The sequence below is a fragment of the Anas platyrhynchos genome, chromosome 8 (genome assembly GCF_047663525.1).
Source record: "Anas platyrhynchos isolate ZD024472 breed Pekin duck chromosome 8, IASCAAS_PekinDuck_T2T, whole genome shotgun sequence".
Taxonomy (NCBI): domain Eukaryota; kingdom Metazoa; phylum Chordata; class Aves; order Anseriformes; family Anatidae; genus Anas; species Anas platyrhynchos.
Window position 1 is genome coordinate 19,156,927 of NC_092594.1, and position 17,667 is coordinate 19,174,593.

The following is a 17,667-nucleotide window of genomic DNA, read 5'->3' on the forward strand; positions in this document are numbered from 1 at the left end:
GATAGAACATGGTGGGTAAACAATGTTTTCTGAAGAGGGATGAAATTTTAGAATTTCAATTGATATCAGCATAGATCAGTCCCTGATAAACTTACCCAGTAGTGACAGCACTAGCAAATTGATCCAATACACCAGAAAGTAAACCAGGCGAAGGATTAAGGCTTTAGCAAACCCTTGCTTGTGCTATTCCATGAAGTGAGGGCTGCAGATCTCACAAAAGGCTCACATGGGAGTTCTGGCAACGCTGTTGGGCTATGACTGAGGTGCCATGCAACAACAGGGCTGCGTGGCTAAATGTTCACGGTACCCACCTGTGGCATAGGGAAACACAGGCAGCTCTTCGGCCACCAGGGAGCTGTGTCAAGCCACGCAAGTGCAGAATGGTGCTCACTGCACTGCTCTCAGTCACCTTTCAGCTGTTAGGAACCTTTCAAGGTAGATTTTTGACACAAATGACTTAAAGTTCAAAAAAATAAAAAGAAGCAACACGGGGTGCTAATTTAAATGAAAAAGCAGACAGTGATAAATCTGATCCTTTAGGCTCCTGGATCTGTATACAGGAAGATGTGGATCTCTCTCATACGTTTATTTGTGTGTGTATATACAAACATGCTCATGCAAGCCCAAATCAGGCAAATCCAAAGAGTTGCAAACAAGTCAGCACAGCTGAATCTATCTTCCCGCCAGGAATAGTGCTGCGGGTGTGCATACAACACGCACATCCTTCCCCTCAGCTTGAGAGCTAAACCCAAAGCCCCTATTCTGCATCCCAGCCATACAAGACAGTTGTCAGGAGATTGTTATTTTGCACATAGTATCACAGTGAAAAAGCAGACAGTGCTATTGGGGAAATTCTTTCATCAAGACACAACACAAATCTGTAAGGCTGAGATACTGGAAGCTAGTAAACTGCATTTCTTCAACCTCACTCTCTAAAAGATAGGCTTTATAGGCAGAGTTGGGTTAGGGAAGGTGAAGGGAAAGCCCTCTTTCCAACACACAGTTTTGCTAGAAGTTAGAGTAAATCTGTTATTCCAAAACCCGAGGTACTTCTTAAATAAATCTTTACTGAACATGTAGGGATTGGTGCATTGCAGATTTTTTCATTGACCAGGTCACAAATAATCTCTGTTCTTCCAAAACAGACCGTCTCCCCCCTTTCCCTCCCAAGCAGTAACCCTTTTCAGGTCTTTATCCCACACCTCAGCACCCCAGGACTGCACTTATGCAGTGTTCACACAGTAAGTCTATTTATTCTTTCATCACAAAGTATTTGTTCCAGCTGGAATATACAGAAAGCAAGGCTCAGCTCTGACTGCTTTAGTTGCAAAGAACCTTGTGTCTTAGAAGCAGCAGTTACTGAAATAACCCTGAAAATCTTTTCAGCTAATGTCTGTTCTCTCCTGCCAAGTTTTTACCTGAAGGAAGAGCACGGATTGTGTATTTCCTTGGTGCAATGATCCCCACGTAGGAGGGCTCAGCAGTGGCTTGCAGAACTATTTACTGTAAAGAGGTGCACGCCAGGCAGCAAGGGAACTAGAAGACACTTAACTGATCTTCTGTTGCTCGCTCCATTTCCAAGTCTCTGGACATAACCTTTTAAAACAGCACTGAGGCGGATTTCTGCACATCTTACAGGTCACCTGATAGCTATGCAGCATGGATCTGGCACCCAAACAGACTAGTGCTTCATTTTCATCACTTCTGCCCTTTTTTGCCTGATCAGAGCTTTCTCTAAGTTCAGTGGAATTTTTTTACTGAAAAAATACGCTTGAGCAAGTGGAAAGGCGGTGATTATTGAGATAAAATCTATCAACTGTGCAACTAAACCAGAGGATCAAGAAGTTAAGTGTAATTTTTGAAGTTCAAAATTTCCTCTTCACTAAAATTTCGGAATTGTACATGTACCAGTGACAGTACAGTAGGGAGGCTGTGATCAATATGATTTCCTTACATGTGTAAATATTTCTGTATTTTTTATATACATAAAATATTTCTGTACATAGAAGACATCCCTGAGACATCAGGAAAGTCAGGATGCCTAGTTTCCTAGATATTTGCCCTGACCTCCCAACTGTATTTCCCATTGAAATATATCGGAAGCAGCCCAGTCTCCTTCCCTGTATTTTTAAGAATTGCTGGACCACCTGCAAGTTCTCAACATCCTTCTCCTACTGGCGGGCCCGAAACTGGACCCACTATTCCTGGCACACCAGCTGTGCCGAGTACAGGAGATCACACAACTAACCTGTTGCCATGTTATTGGTTGTAACAGCACTGAAGGCCTGTTGGCTCCCTGATGAAGAGATGTTGATTCCAGCCCAAAAGTGTGGAAGATGAGCCACAGAGCTATGCAATTACAAGCAGACCTTGGATATACTGAGCTGACTGAACAGAAGCTCGTAAAAGGCATAAGGCTTGCTAACCCAGATTGCCCTCAGTCTTGGTGACTATTCTCTTGCCTACCATGCCTACCAGCAAAGAAACTGGAATGTATTTCCAGGAAAAAAAATTAAAAAAAAAGTGCAGTTCTAGAAACCTGTCAGCAACAAAGCTAGTTGAAGGAGTCCCTGCCTCCTCTCCTCTCACCTTTGGCTGCACGTCTCTATTGCAGAACCATTCCCCCAGTTGTGCTGACACAGCTGTCCACAAGGCAGTGCAGTGAAGTGGCTTGAAGAATAACTGCAGAAATATATGATCGTACAGTGTAAGGAGAAAAACGTACTCACTGGCATGGTAGAAGGGAGGTGGAAAAAGCCTAAATGAGTGTTACTGCCAAGGGAAGTTTCAATCAGACCAGTGCTCTATGCCAGAGCTCCTGATCTACACTCCAAATTAATATTGTTTACAGCAATTAGATCAATGAAGGCAAGAACCAGCACACTAGCATTCATTGTGCATTGAGGGTACAAATGATATTTTCCATTTTTTTAGACCAAGTGACTGCACAGAAAACAAAATTTCTCAATGCTAGTGACTCAAGGTGAGGACAGAACAAAGATTTGCCTTTGACCTGCTTTCAGCTAGCGCTTGCAGTCTTTTCTCAAGAGCCCTCATGTTCAAGCAGTCAGAGATGTGACTGAGAGAACACAGGGTTAACTTGTTTCAACAAGTGGAAGTCCTCCTTTTCTTCTCAGATGACTTCGCCTCCAAATATAAAAAGAAAATCCATTTGCATCAACATTAGTCCTCTGAATCATTAGCCCTTTGCAATCCATTTGCATAAACATTAGCATCAGAGAATCTCAAAAAACTCTCTCCCTGATGACACATTTTCCTAATAATTTAAAAACAATTTAAAAAAATCAATTTCCCCACTCCCAATCTCCCCTGGTATTTTCACATATGCAGGCAAAAAATCTCTTACTAATGCCACAAAGATGCACCCAGATGCCAGAATCAAAACTTTCCCTATGTATTCTCCTTAACAAGTCTCATTTAGCGTGAGCAGGTGGTGAGAAGGAAGCAGAGTAAGAGAGAAGAGGATTATTTTAGGAAAGGAAGCAATAACTGTGTTACTAGTCTGTCGAATAGTATGAATGGTGGAAATCTGAATCACGCTTTTACTGTATGAATGGTTAATTCCAATATGCTATTATCAACAATGATCTTCTACAAAGGATGCAATCTCCCTAACAAAAACCCATACACCTGTTAAAGAAGAGGAGGTTCTGCACCAGAAGTGTTGGCAAGCACAACGGAAGGACTCGCTTGAGTGAGGCACCGGTCTCTAAGGCCCGTATCACACCTCCACACTTCATTTAAAAATTAGCCCATTGAAAGTAATGCTTGAAAGAAGAAGGAAAGGGGCTGTCAAACCGGAGTTAGGGATAAATTACAGCTACATTTTTAGCTTCCCCGAAAGGAAGCACTTTTGACAAAAAGCGCTGCCAAGACAAAACCCTAGCAAGTAAATGAGATATTTAAGAATGCACCTACTCACGCTCAGTAAGTATTACTACAGTGATGGAGATTACATACCAAGGAAATTTCATGGCATACATTTAACAGAGAACTGGATTACACAACGGTATGTACAATGTCCCTTCCAGATGGGAATTAAGAATTTCAGCACTAGAAGCAGTCTCTCTACTGCCCGCAAGCAGAGGGTGAGCACCTAAGCTAGTACATGGAGAATGTCCTCTGGAGTATTTTAAATTTTTTTTTAGATGACCTTACTAGTTCTCCCTATTTAAACAAGTTGCTTTCTATCTTGTGCTTTATCTGTTTGTCCACCCCTCCGGCTCTCATGGCGGGGTGACTGCAGTGGTTTCTGCCTGCACAGAAGGGATGGCTCAGCTGCTTCTCTGGCAGCTGCTGACCCATCACAAATTACAGCTTACTGTACTGAAGTATGTGGAAATTGGTGCCTATCTTAGTACACAGGACTGTAAACCATGGTGGTTCAGCAGCTGCCACACAAACAGCTGAGCCAACCCTGCAGCAAGGGTAGAAATGAAAGAGATGGCAAGAATGACTGCAACAGCCCTTGAGTAAAGCACACTTGACTTAATGTTGACCTCTGGTGAGTTACACGTCTCTTGCTTCAACTGCTCTGCTGTAACATGGGTAGTTTCACTCCCACACACTTCCTAGGAATGGTGCTACAAGGATATGTGCCCAGTGCTATAAAGAATGCCACAATTATTTGCAGAATGGGTACTATTGTTAATTAAGCAGAGCCCCAGACGTACATGCACTGTTCTAATTGCTCCATTAAAAAAAAAGATTGATCTGATACGATACTCTTGAGGTTTTACAAAAGATGTAACCAGTGCTAGAGATGAAAAGAAATTCCATCACCTTATTTTTATTTTTAAAGCACAAAAGGTATTGCAACCTTACTTGGAAAAAAGCCTCAACAAATCATCCTAAGATGCACTGTCTGTCATTGCCATGTCATGCACATGCTTCCCAAGGACAAGCTCGATATTCTTATCAGCTCTGCGTGGCAATTTATCTACTAGATATTTCATCAGCCTCTGCTGTGCAGAGCTCTCTTGTTTTTCAGCTTTGGTGCCCATTCCAAAGTTATTTCAGTCTCGTTGTTATCTGTACTGCTGGTGATAGGCCCTGGCTGCTACCATCCCCTTGTTTCTCTTCATAAAGATGCTCAGCAGTTTCCTGCACTGGTTTGTCCTCTGGTTCAACATTTTGACACAAAGCTACTCCCACTGCTCTACCAACCCACCTTCTTCCACTAGCAGGGATTCTGTAATCATGATAGGAGGCATTTCTAACCAGGATATGAAGACAAGGGAACGTTACCGAGGGTGCTGCAATCAGGTTACACACAGCCAGCCCTCCCACTTACTCTCATCACTCCTCATGGCACGGGCATTGCTCCATTTCTCTGCAGCTCCATCCTTCCTCCCCACCCACTGCATGCCCCTTTCCTTCAGCTACAAACTTCGTTGACGTCTGTATTTGCTCCCGTTGCAGATATCACATGGAGAAGACCATGTGGATATGGGTTTCCCTTGTACTTTTAATAGATTCCTGTCAGGCATACATCAAGCAGCACACCACACGGATCTAAAATTGCAGCAAAATACACAGCAATGCGCATACCCAAAGAGCACAGTCATCTATTCCCTGTGGCAATTTAAGAAAAATGAAGAAGGTTACAAGGTCACATTTTAAAATCTAACACTTGGATTTCCAGCTATTCAGATGCTCACTGAAGTCTATAAATTCTTCCCCATGTTTTTTTGCACATGGTATAGAAAAGGAAGGCGCTTGAATCCCCTGGATTGTAAAGGTCTTTCTAGCTTGCACAGTTACAAATCACATCCATTGCTGAGCGCAGACTGGCTGCAACGTGATTCCCCACTCATCTCACTAGCCTTGCGCTTGGGAGTAGGTGTTTTGCCTTTAACACAGCGCAAATGTGTTTCATGCTGTTTTATTTCCAAAAAAAGAATGAATATTTGTTTGTATGGCAAAACAAGATGATCGTTTAGAGTTGCGTTTGAAATGCCACAAACAAATACAGTAAGAGCTATGTTTACATCTTTCATCCTATTATTTTGTATTTTGCAATTTTCCTCCCTAAATCACTGACCTGCCCCCTTTCTTCTCAGACTCCTAATCCATGAGTCAAACAAAAACAAAAAACACAACCCTATCCGCCTCCCCAAATAGGGAAGAGTTAAGTAGTGATATTGGCAAGTATAACAAGTGCTACCCCCTTGCATCTGTTAATTAACTATCTAGAAGAGTGGCATTTTCTATGTTTAGCCTCACAGAACTTTCTCTTTAAATGACTTGGGTGCAATATACTTACAGAATAACATTATTTGGCATAAAATGCAGATGAGCCTGTGAAATGAAAAATACCTCACCTGCTCTTCACCTCTGATAACAATGTTATCACGGCTGTTTTACTGTTCAGAGACGCATAATTGTTATTTTGTCATAGCTCCCTCTCTCCCAAGATTAATATTCTACAGCTAAATGAAAGAAGAATTGCTCCTAGACTCTATCAGTAGCTCACAGCCTATGCCTAGGCAAGTTTCCTGCATGAGGTGGGAATGGAAAGAACTCCCTCGTGCATGGCTGCTGCCTCCCCTCACTCCTCCTTGCTTCTGCCAAGAGCTGGAATGATGCACTTTTTTATGCAGCCACAGGTAGGGTGGAAAAAAGAGGGGAGAAAAACCCTGGAGAATGGGGTCAAAACTAGACTTGGGAAACCACTTCCAGAGAGCTTTTGTCTGTCATTTTAATACCTGCCCTTTCTTTTTGCTTTCCTTAGATTTCAACGTGTATAATTATAGCCAGCAGCAGCAGGCAGTTGATGGTTCGTTTAGGAACTGCGCCCTGAACAGGCACGAGGTATGTCTGAGAAAAACCTGTTATCTAGTACTTGGTACTAAAATATGAAGCAAAGGAAATTCCAGAGACACTCAAAAGTGAGGTAAACCATAACAACATAACAGTTCTAAAACAAACTGTGGAGCCACCTTAAAACCACCAGTAAATGTTGCATTCCTATTGACCTGCGTTCAGCAGCTCTCAGCCACACACCTCGGGACTGTGCAGTGAATCCTTCACTCACAATCACAAACCTCCACGTGTGCCACAGCAGCCCAGCTCCTCTGACATCGCCTAACAATCTCAGTGACGCTGGGACAAATCCTGCTGCCTAAGTCCCTTTGAAGGCAGGCATTTACAAACTCCGCCGTGACCTCCACTGACACCAGGCTGCAGCATGACAGACCTCAGCAGGCTCCTTTGCAAGGATGCTGCCTGGGAAGCGGCGCTGTGCGATAAGGCGTGCGGCTAGAAATCAAAATCAATCTGCTGCGGTTGAGGTTTCCACTTACCCAGCTTGGCGGCCCCATCTGGCGGGTACTCGGGGAATTGGCCCTCGGAGGGCACGCTCACCGTCCGGCGCAGGCAGCGCCCTTTGGTAGCATCCTGCGGCTCCTGCGCCCCATCCATCGGCACCTGCGTGAAAAGGATGCCGACAGCTGTTAACGTTCCATCCCGTCGAGAAGTTAACTTTCTGCTGATCTAGTAATAACGTTCAGGAGCAGCTCGGCATGGCTGGCCTTACCAAAAACTCCCTGAGAAGAGGTGGGCTTATGGGCGAGCACCGGAGCATTGAGCTGTGCTGGTGCACAGCCCGCACAGGACTGCACGCAGGTATCAAGTAACAACAAACCAACCCATCTGAATAACAGGGCAGTGCTGCTTTGCAAAATCTGTTTCCCCATGCCGGACCCATTGCTACCCTGTCTTGCCCACTAAAACACAGGGAAATCCAAGCCGAGGCTGCTGGCTGCACGTGAAACTCAGGTTACAAAAGCAATTTTTCCAGTCTCTGCACAGCCATACTCACCGATCAGCTGCAGCATGCCGGAGGAGAACGGGCATTCAGCTGGTGATATTGGCCACATCAAGAAAGGGAGCAGCTTCTACTAAAATTGAGTCAAAGTCTTCCTAAACACAGGACCTCAGAAGGGTCTACAAAAGGCTGGGAGTCCCAGATGCAGAGAGCTCTCTCAGCACCCAAATTCTTTTCAAAAGTAGTGAATGTCTAAAAATCTTGTTTCTCATCTGAAATGTTGGTAGCACTTGACCCCTCAGGGTTTGCTCCCCCTTCCCCTCTGCCTTTAAACACCTGCCTGGATGATGACGTCTTTCTAGAGAGGTGCTTATGCTGCAAAAACAGAGAGAAATTGAGCTACCTGCCACTACAGCTGCAGGGCATTCAGACAACAACCAACAGCTCTAAGAGAGCCCAAGCAATGCAGCCTCCTTGATCGACAGAAACAGAGCCTGACCTACTCCTACCCCAAACAGGAAAATGTAAAAAGGGATTTGAGGGGTAAGGAAGAGAACCCAACTGCTTTGCAAATTTATACGCACAGCTTTGTGCATCCTGATTTTGTTTATGCGATCAATTGGAGCAGCGGTCACTTTGCATACAGGAACGCAGACAGACAAAAACTGCAGAGAGCTGCCTGCTCGCTACAGCACGAGCCACACAAGCCACTGGAAAACCTTTATCCTTAGCTTTACCCTTCAGAAGAACATACAGATTGTTCTGAGCAGGTCCAAAAGACAACAAAGGTTATCCAAGTTGGTAAAAGAGAGGACAAGGAAGACAGAGACTACACAGAAAAAGGGTGTTTCCAGAAGGGAGCAGAAAAGCTCTTAGCCCATGGTGACCATCCTTGCCCCTGCTGGGTCACTGGCAAGGCCAGCACTGTGCAGGACACCTCTGTGTGCCCCAGGACACCCAAGAGGGTGTCCCCAAGAAGGACCAGAGCTGAGATGTGCTGGCTGACAGCAAGTCCAGCTGGTGCTTCTACAACGCGGCACCAGGAGAGGACACTGAGCGGGGAACTGGGAACTTCTGAGCCTGCCAGTTACCCCCAGTCAGCCATGCCCTGCTTCCTGCTGGCCTGCCTGCTCACCGTGGTTATGCCCGGGGCTGTGGAGGTCTCTGCACGCTCACAAATTACTGTTAGCCCCATGCTGGTGGATTACTGAACCTGCTGTTGCTCTGCTCTGGCTAACTGGATGACCGGATGACTGGACTTCTCCTAACAACACAGCTAATCGTGCTCCTGATCCATATTTATCACAGCACCATTATTTAGAGATGACTTGTCTAACCCTAAAGCTGTCTGCCCGGGGTCTTACCACCTCCCGTAACAGCCCGTACCCTGGTGGGGCTGCCCCATGAGCCCAGACATCACCTGTGGAAAGAAGCCCAGAGGGTGAGGGAGAGGTGCAGCAGCCAGGGGCCGGAGGCAGGCACAACCCCTTGGTCCCAGCACACTTCTAGTGAGGACATTGGCTCTGACGTTACAGCCGTGATGCATGTCATGCTGCAATTGCTTTCAGACAGCTCTGGAAAAAACACAACTTGCAGCCTGAGGAATAGAAGCCCCTGTCATATTTCCTGTGCTGCTTATCCTTTCATATCTCCAAGCATCTCTGAAAACAGAGTATTAATAGCAAACAAAAAGATATTATTCATTTGTACAGAAGGTTGCAATAGATGTATACGATACTGTACTATTTTAGAAACAGGCTGCACTACACTGGCTCTCACAAACTACTTCTGGCATTTCCTGACTTTCAAGCACTTAGCATTCTCATAAGGTCATTTTTAATGCTATTTGTTACTATGCCAGTCTATTTGTCTCCTTCCAGCAGTGCTCATTTTTTAAAACAAGTTTCCCAAATCCCTGGTGGTTACTCTGTGAAGGCTACTTTCTTCACCGGTAGATTTTTACAGCAGGTCCTTTGCTGAATGATAGCCGGGCGAAGCCCATTAGGAAGTTAAGCAGAGACTAATTTTGTTAGTTTATGCTACACTCATTCAATCAAGATCACAGATTAGATTTTCAGTTTTCATCTGGAGACGCCACTTAGTCTTATTCCCTTCTACACGCTGTTCTGCTGACTGCCTGGTCTGCCTCTCCCGATTTCCTCCAGAGCACTTTTTTGGGGGATGCTGCAAGCCACATCTCCGGAACAACTACGAGCAGGCACTTCAGTACCTCTGGGACCTTCCTGACACAGGACAGAAGCATTCTTTTAATCCAAAGACAAGAAAAAGCTGCTAGCACCACGCTGCTATGGTGTGTATAGGGATGGTGACAACAGCCAGGACACTACAAAGGCAGATTTTGCTGCTGGGGCGAGGAGGAGGAGGATGGTGGCTGGGGCTGCGCTGTCCTTTGTGCCCTTGGGAAAAACAAACAGGCAGCCGGTGTCAAAAACAAACCTACTTCTGCATACCAGAGATAGGATTTATCTTCAAAGAGGACCTAGCCATTAGCAGGAAGAGTGTCCAAGGGCTCCGGTCCTAGCTCTGAGTCACGCTGCCTTTTGTACTTACCATTTGCCCAGACCGGGAAAATGCAGTTGGGCTGCACCCTAAAGTAGGTTCGTTGGTGTAGCAATGTTCACCTGGTGCGAAACAGCAAAAGATTGCATTTGTTGGTGTGTTCACAAGGGCTTGAGAAACACCTACTACTGTGTATTTGATTGAAGAATTGTGTAAGCTGCACGAGGAAGAACAACACTTTCGTGCCACATGGCTCAATCTATGCCTGCACACGTACAAACAGCCCACGATTCCATCGGTGAGATTAAAGTAGCAAAGGAGCCACAAAACTTAAGTCTGACTTAACACTGCAATGTTATTTTAAATAACACACCTCCAAAAACATAGTCTCGGCCTGCACTGACCATAAAAACACGTAATCCCAAGCCTGCCTTGCTGCTGTTCGTTGCTCAGTGCAAGACCAGCCAGCTCTGAAAAATCCAGCTCCACAAATGTGAAGAGCGAGCTTGGCCAGCAGTGCTGCACCTCTGCGGACTGGGTGCGTTTCTAAGCCTGTAAATAAATCACCCCGGGGTAGGCCAAAGGGATTCACAGATTGGGTGGCACTCAAAGGCAAGTGCACAACCAGACACTGTGCAAACAGCGATACATCAGCATCTGCCACCCCTCCTCCAGCCCCTGCCTCCCCAGCAGGCATCTCAGCCATGGAACAGAGGACAACAAAGTATTGCAAACACAGGACTGAACTGCAATTTAGGCTCCCACCTCTTTTCTTTGTACAGCTTTGTTATCTTGGGTTTTTGTTCTTTGGCCTGCCAAGACTTCACTGACCTGGGAGTTGCCCAGCCCTGAGCTGAATTGTTGGTAATTCAGAAATCTTCACAATTTTGATCACTGGCCACGTTTCTTTGGTTCTTCGGATTTTCAAATTTTAATGAGGGCAGGTTCACAGCTCGGATTCTCACCCCTTGAACGGCATCACAGCTGACCTGCCACTGAACGTGCTTTTTAAGTATAAACACCGTATTTGGGATCTCGAGCTTGATGATGAAGAGATTTCAGAAGAAACTGAGTAACATCTCCATGAGCATTTAACGCCACTTAAAGGCAGAGTAAACTGGTCTCCTTAAAAAAAAAATAAGTAGGCAGAAAAGAGTTTCTTCACTGCAGATAGATTTTTTCAGACTGGAAAGACTGATTCATGACAAAAAATCACAAACACTTGAAAACTTGCAGCCTCTTCTGAAATGATAATCAATAAGTTGGGAACCGCATCAACAAACAGATAATGGAAAGCTCTTCACTTCAATTCTTACCTTCCTTGGGGACTTTGGAAAACAAACAATTAAACTCATTTGGGAATTGAAGCAAATCTTTTCTTATGACTGAGTTCAGCTTTGACAAACTCGCACTTACACGCCAGCCAGACGTGCTGTAAATACCAATGTGACAAGTTTTGCGGATGGCATGGGGCGCTTCTGGAAACCTCCCCTGGGGCACCACTCACCACTGTCTGCTCTTGCTATGAGCTCTCAGGAGCATCGCTGTCACTCCACGACTGGTGTCAGTCGCAGAAGATGGACGAGTGCAAAAAACCCACCGGAGATGTCCTGCTGCTGGCCTCTGCCACCAGCACCAGTAAGGAGCCAACCTTGTCATGGAGAATGGTGACTGCAGATCTTAGCTCTACTTTGCCCTCGATTAAAAATGCCTCCCGATCTGATAGAAAAATGAGGGAAGTATGGGAAGGAAAATAAGAGTCTAACACAGCGAAAAGTGATTTTCATCTCCGTTTGCAGCTGAACACAAAATTAAAAGATTCTGCAGGACAGCAGCCAAGTTACAGACAATGACTAACTAAAAGGCAGCCCCAAACCAGATGCAGCCATTTGTCACATCCCTCGTGAAAGTGCTGTGCAATGGATTATCTATCTGAAACCACTGATCAGAGCCACTGACTCATTCCCTTTTCCTGCTTAAATGCTGCTGTTTTTTGCAGCCACCTTTTCCTGTGTCCTCTTTGAAAGTATGTCCTCACCGCTCTTCCCTATGGAACAGGTTTCAGCAGCGATGAAAACATCGACACCTTCCTGACAGTGAGAAATTGTCTTCCTCATAGGAAAAAAAAAAAAAAAAAGCAAAAAAAAAAAGCTGATTTGTAAGTGAATCAGCCCAGACCTGTTCTCCTAGTCTTAGAAGGTGTTGCTAGATATTGCCACACCATGAGATGTTCTAGTAATTGCATTGCTCCTGTCACTCGAGACTCCTTATGTGCCAAGTCGTCCCTCATGTCACTACAGGGGTTCATTTTCTTTCTACTTAATTTTTGGGCCTCCATCTCTTCCCTTCATTAATAATCTCCACGTTCCAGTCTCACCCATTTTCATTGTATGACAAGGTGTCAAGAAATTAGTATTTATCCACGCTGCACAAGGTGATACTCTCAGGCTATTTTTGTCTAAGCAATTACAGATATTTTTGGATCACATTGTACCTTGAAATTTCTCTGAATTCCAACATGCTGTTGGGCTTGCACAGTGCAAAATCTGTCTGCACACAGTCCATCCAAACTGCCCTGTCAATAAAGCTGTACAGAGAGGAAGAGGGAGGGTGTTAGAAGAAAAAAGTTTCCTTACTACTTGGCTTCCTTCTGTTCTGTTCCCTTCATCTTAAAATAAAACTGTGTGATTCATAATGCAGTATTTTAACTGAAAGAAACCCATGCTAGTATTTACCTGAAACAACCGAGACACCTTTCATTTACCTGTTTGCATTTTGTATGTGTTCCTACTTTTGGGCTTTGACATTCATACTTGCATAATAATTCTACAAAGATCATACACATCAAACACTTCTGTTCCTTTTCAACTTCACACGGTCTAAGCTTCTTGGATTTTTGCTCTGTGAAGTAACAATGCAGATGCATAGAAAATAAAACGAGGTGCATCAGACTTGCAGTGTTCAAATTACACCAGCCTTTAGATGGTGCAGGCGCTCCCTGTCGGCTGAAAGGGCGCTCTGCTGTTAGCATCTCTTCCTCCTTCCCTCACACCCACCCTTTAATGATGCATATCATTCCGTGCCTCACATTCTTCCTCAGATCCTCATCAACAGTGCAAAGAAAATCCGACCTACCGACTCCATTGGCAATTTTCACATTCAGAGCAGGAACCTCTCCCTCTTCGGCTTCCTGTTGCCCATCTCACCTCACTTCAGGTTAAAAAGACTTCCTCCAGGGTCACCTTTCCAATAATTTTACTCTAGATATAATTTTCTGTTTTCCTCTTTTAGTAATCTCCCTTTTCCTTATGCATTTAACTCTGTCCTTTGTTTAGGATGCGGGTGCCTGTGGTCCCACCAGGGCCCTTTTCCATTCTCCTCCTACATACCTTTCCATCATTACGCTCCTCGAGCATCTCCCCCAGCGCTGCCTTAGGCCTTTGTTTGCTGCTACCTGGAGATCACATTTCATGGAGCCTTTCACCTCTGAATGACTCGCACCAGGTTGCCTCCCCTTCCCTTTCCCATGAAAGCTACAAGGGACGCTTCTGTTTTGGGGACATCAGAGGAGCAAATCCGGAGCATCAGCTCAGCGTCTCTTGCTGAACAGTTCTACCAGTGCAGCTGTTCTGCGTTTCTTTTGTGTTTCTTTAGGAGACTGTAACTATGCTGCCATGCGTACAGACGCAGAAGTAGATTAAAACAACCTTTTATTTTCCTATAAAGTACTTATGACTCTGCAAAGTATTTTCCTATAAAGTACTTATGACTCTGCAAGGAGTTCCCTTTTTCCTTTCACTTACAGCAAGCCCAATTACTTGAAAATCAGAATGGCAAATATGACTCCAGCTACTAGCTTCTGAAGCAAATCCCATTATCAGCATGTGGAGCCACACCTGCACCAGAGCATGTCTGCCTGGTTCATCTGCATGCAGCATTTTCCAAAACAAGTTATTTCTCATCGTGATAGTGCTGGCAGCACTCCTTTGAGAGCACAGCGCAAAGATTTCCTTTACTATACTTAAAGCCCATGCTGTGCACGCCCAGCAATGAATTTCTCCACCTTCTGGCAGAAAACAGGCAAAACCAGAGTGTATTTAAATGTCATATATGAGAACTTTACATCAGTGATGCATTAGACTCCTCATATTTACTCCTCAGGATCTAAGCAAGAGGCTTATCTGACTCCTGGCAAAATGTTTTTAACTGTATGCGGTAAGAGAAATTAACAAGCCATACGAGCATGGTTACCACCTTCAGATAATTATTACTGATATGAGCCAGTGTTTTTTTCCCCAATTACATTTCTGTAATGAGATGCATCCTTTTAGCCTAGCTATGCTGGTACAGTACAGCTTTAGGATTAATTCTCATGTCCTTAAGTTTCTTCAGGTTATACTTTAATTCCCTAGGTGACATTCCTGCCAGACTAGAAAAAGAATGATGTAGTAAACAAACATTATGATACGGGTCTTCCATTTTCCCTGCATTTGATCACCTCTCCTATAAATTAGCATTGATGTTGTTCCCTTCTAATAACTAAAGTCCTTCTCTAAACCTTTTCCTCCCACTCTCCCTATGAAGGGAAATATTTCAACCTTTGTAGACACACCTGATCATAGCTCAAGACGGATAACATTCAGTGCTATGCCAGCAACAGGTATAATAAGCCCAGGCTGTGCTCAGCCATATACAGAAGATTGCAAAGAACAAAGAAAAAAGCAAAAATTTAGGTTATGTCCAAGAGGTAGGAAGCCATGGGATTAGAGTCAAACTCATGGACATTTATATAAAATAAAATCTGTTCCAGTAATTTGAAATCATTCCTGCTTTATCTTGAAATATTTAAACAGGGTAAATCTATAGCACAGTAATTGAGCAAACAAACCCAGAAATATTATCAACTTCTAATGCCAACGTATGTGTGAGAGTCCACAGACATCAAATATAACAAGAAAAAACATATCAAGGTGTAACCTGCGAGAGGGAACTTATCAGCATTTATTTGTTCAAAATGTTTCAATCAACTAAAATGTGCCTATTCTTTAACCACACGGACATTACCTTCATACCACGGCACAACGCCCAGTCCTACATGCTATATATACACACACACACAGTAATTTTATAATTAAGGCAAAGATGGTTGCAATAGCTTTGAGTATTCCATGCCAAGGGCCACCCAATCCTGTTTGCTACATTTAGCTAGAGAGAAGGCAAACCTTTGCCTCAATTTGCCTTCTGACTGCAGGAAGGATGACTGTATGGTGTGAAGGCTGCACGCTGCAGCTCAGCGCTCTAACGCAGCCACCACCAGCGTCCCATTTCCCAAGCTCATGTCCGCACTGATGCGAGGAGATAGGTTTACAAAGCCACGGTGGCTTTACTTACCATTAAAAGCAGCAATAATGCAGAAAGATGGAGTGGCAGAGTTAAATGCAGGGCAAAGAACTCCAGCAAGGAGTGGTGGATGCACACAGTTTGCTGTCACCTCTTCCATGCAACCGGCATCTGGGCCAGCTAGATTATGACTGTGAGTGCTACTGCTATCCCTACATGCAGAATAGGTTAGCTCCCTCCTTTCACGCTCATCACTAACCTCATGAGCAACAACAAAAAGGAGGAGATGAAGAAATGGCCTTCCCATTTCACCAACGAAGGCCAACAGGCACGGGCTGAGCGGCCCACGTGTGTTCCTCTCACCTCTTTCTCCCTGTTGAGCAGCACCAGCTGGCTGTCGGTCAGGATGCAGTATTTCCTCTCCCATGTTGTCGTATCGGTGTAGGGGGACTGGCCGCAGGACAGCCTGTGCGTAGGTGGTCCTTTCACATCTGCGAACAGAAAACCGGGATCCCGGAGTCATTAGCGTGTGTCATTACCCGCCCTCCTTCGCTTCTGTGGTTCTGCAGCAAGCTGCACACCAGAGCTGCAATCTGTACTCAGCAGCGCCTGGCTCAGCGTATTAAAAGACAAACTGCTAATCCTGGGAGGCACCCGTGGGGAACGCAATGTGAGGTACACCGGGAGTACTTAGTTATCTAGAGCATGACTTACGAAAATGGCAATGCCCGAGAAGAATATAAATGCTGTTGCTTAAGACTGAAATATAACCAAAAGCAAAGACCGAGAGCCTCACGCAAGCTCCATCTTCCCTCTGTTTCCTTCACAAAAGTGTGGGCCCTGAGCGTACCCGAACTCTTAACAAACTGGATTATTTGAGACTTAGGGAGGAGAGGCACAGGAAGAGAGACTGGGAGCAAGGCAGGCTGGCTTGAAGAAGGGAGGGAAAATCCAAAGGGACCGGCATTTCACTGAGAAGGGCTTAGTAGCACTCCTATGGCAGGAAGCTGTTTGGTAAAGCTGTGGCAGATAGGAGTCTTCCAGCATTTCCATTCAGTCACAGCCAGCACAGTGACAAAAATAAATAAATAAATAAAAAGTCGATTTGCTTCAGGTCTTTTAGGCTGGAGCACCACACCCCGTTGTGCAAGGCACCCTGTCAGTGCCCCGAGCAGGCTGGGTACAAAGAAGGCAGCCCGAGGAATTCAACTGAGCAGGCAACTCACTGTAAAAACCTCTTTACAGGAGACCGAAACACCACAGAGTAATGTAAAGGGGATGTATGCAACAGAGCCATTGGTAGCACCACGTATACAACTTCAGAAAATGGTTTGAAGTCAATCTCTGAAGTTCCACGTTCTGCATGATCTGTAACATTGAGCCTCACTTTTATCCTGCACTCAAGTTTTACACCTCTCTCTTTGCCCTGATCTAAGTGAGCACCAGTCGCTCTCAGGCTGTGCTCTGCAGCCTCCTGAAGCCTCCAAACCACAAAAAGCAAGCCCACTGCCAGCAGCTTCCCCTTGCTGTGCAGGAGCCCAGGATCCCCTCCTATGTGAGGAACCCAGCAGGCAAAAGGGGCGTTGAAAACCCACTTGAGGTGTTCTGCAGAGCTTGTCCATAAACCTGCAGTGGCACAAGGCTCAGAAGATGCTTGCTGTGACTGCTGCCCGCAGTCACCGCTAGAGGCCAGTGAATCCTCAGGCACCCAGCGCCCGCCCGGCTGCAGGGAGCCCTTGGAGCCCAAGCAGGAGCCCAGCTTGACCCTGGGTGCTCGGCCAGCTGCAGCCGTGGTGCTCCCAATCCCACCTCGTGGCTCCCAAAACCGCAGTTTCTCTCTGCTCTCCTCCTCCACACGGCAGCTTTGCCCCAGCGCCGAAAGGCACGTGTCTGCTCCTAACGCTGGGGAAGTAAAAACCCAGTTACGCCCCGAGATGCGTTCGGAGTCCTGTGGTGGTTCAGAGGAATACCTGAGACGTGCAATCTGATACGGGTAAGGAAGAAAAAGCAGAGGAATG

The 17,667-nt window shown here is 45.3% G+C and overlaps 1 protein-coding gene across 9 annotated transcripts in view; it reads right to left on the reverse strand.

Annotated features, from left to right (window-relative positions):
* The window catches only part of RASAL2 (RAS protein activator like 2), a 176,932-nt gene that overhangs the window by 85,619 nt on the left and 73,646 nt on the right, over positions 1–17,667 (reverse strand). For all 9 annotated transcript variants that reach the window (XM_038183330.2, XM_038183332.2, XM_038183331.2 and 6 more), the window contains exons 2-3: positions 16,013–16,140; positions 7,326–7,449 (exon numbers count right to left, since the gene is read on the reverse strand). In XM_038183330.2, coding sequence (XP_038039258.1) covers positions 7,326–7,449; positions 16,013–16,140 — 252 coding nt within the window. The remainder of the gene's footprint in view (positions 1–7,325; positions 7,450–16,012; positions 16,141–17,667) is intronic.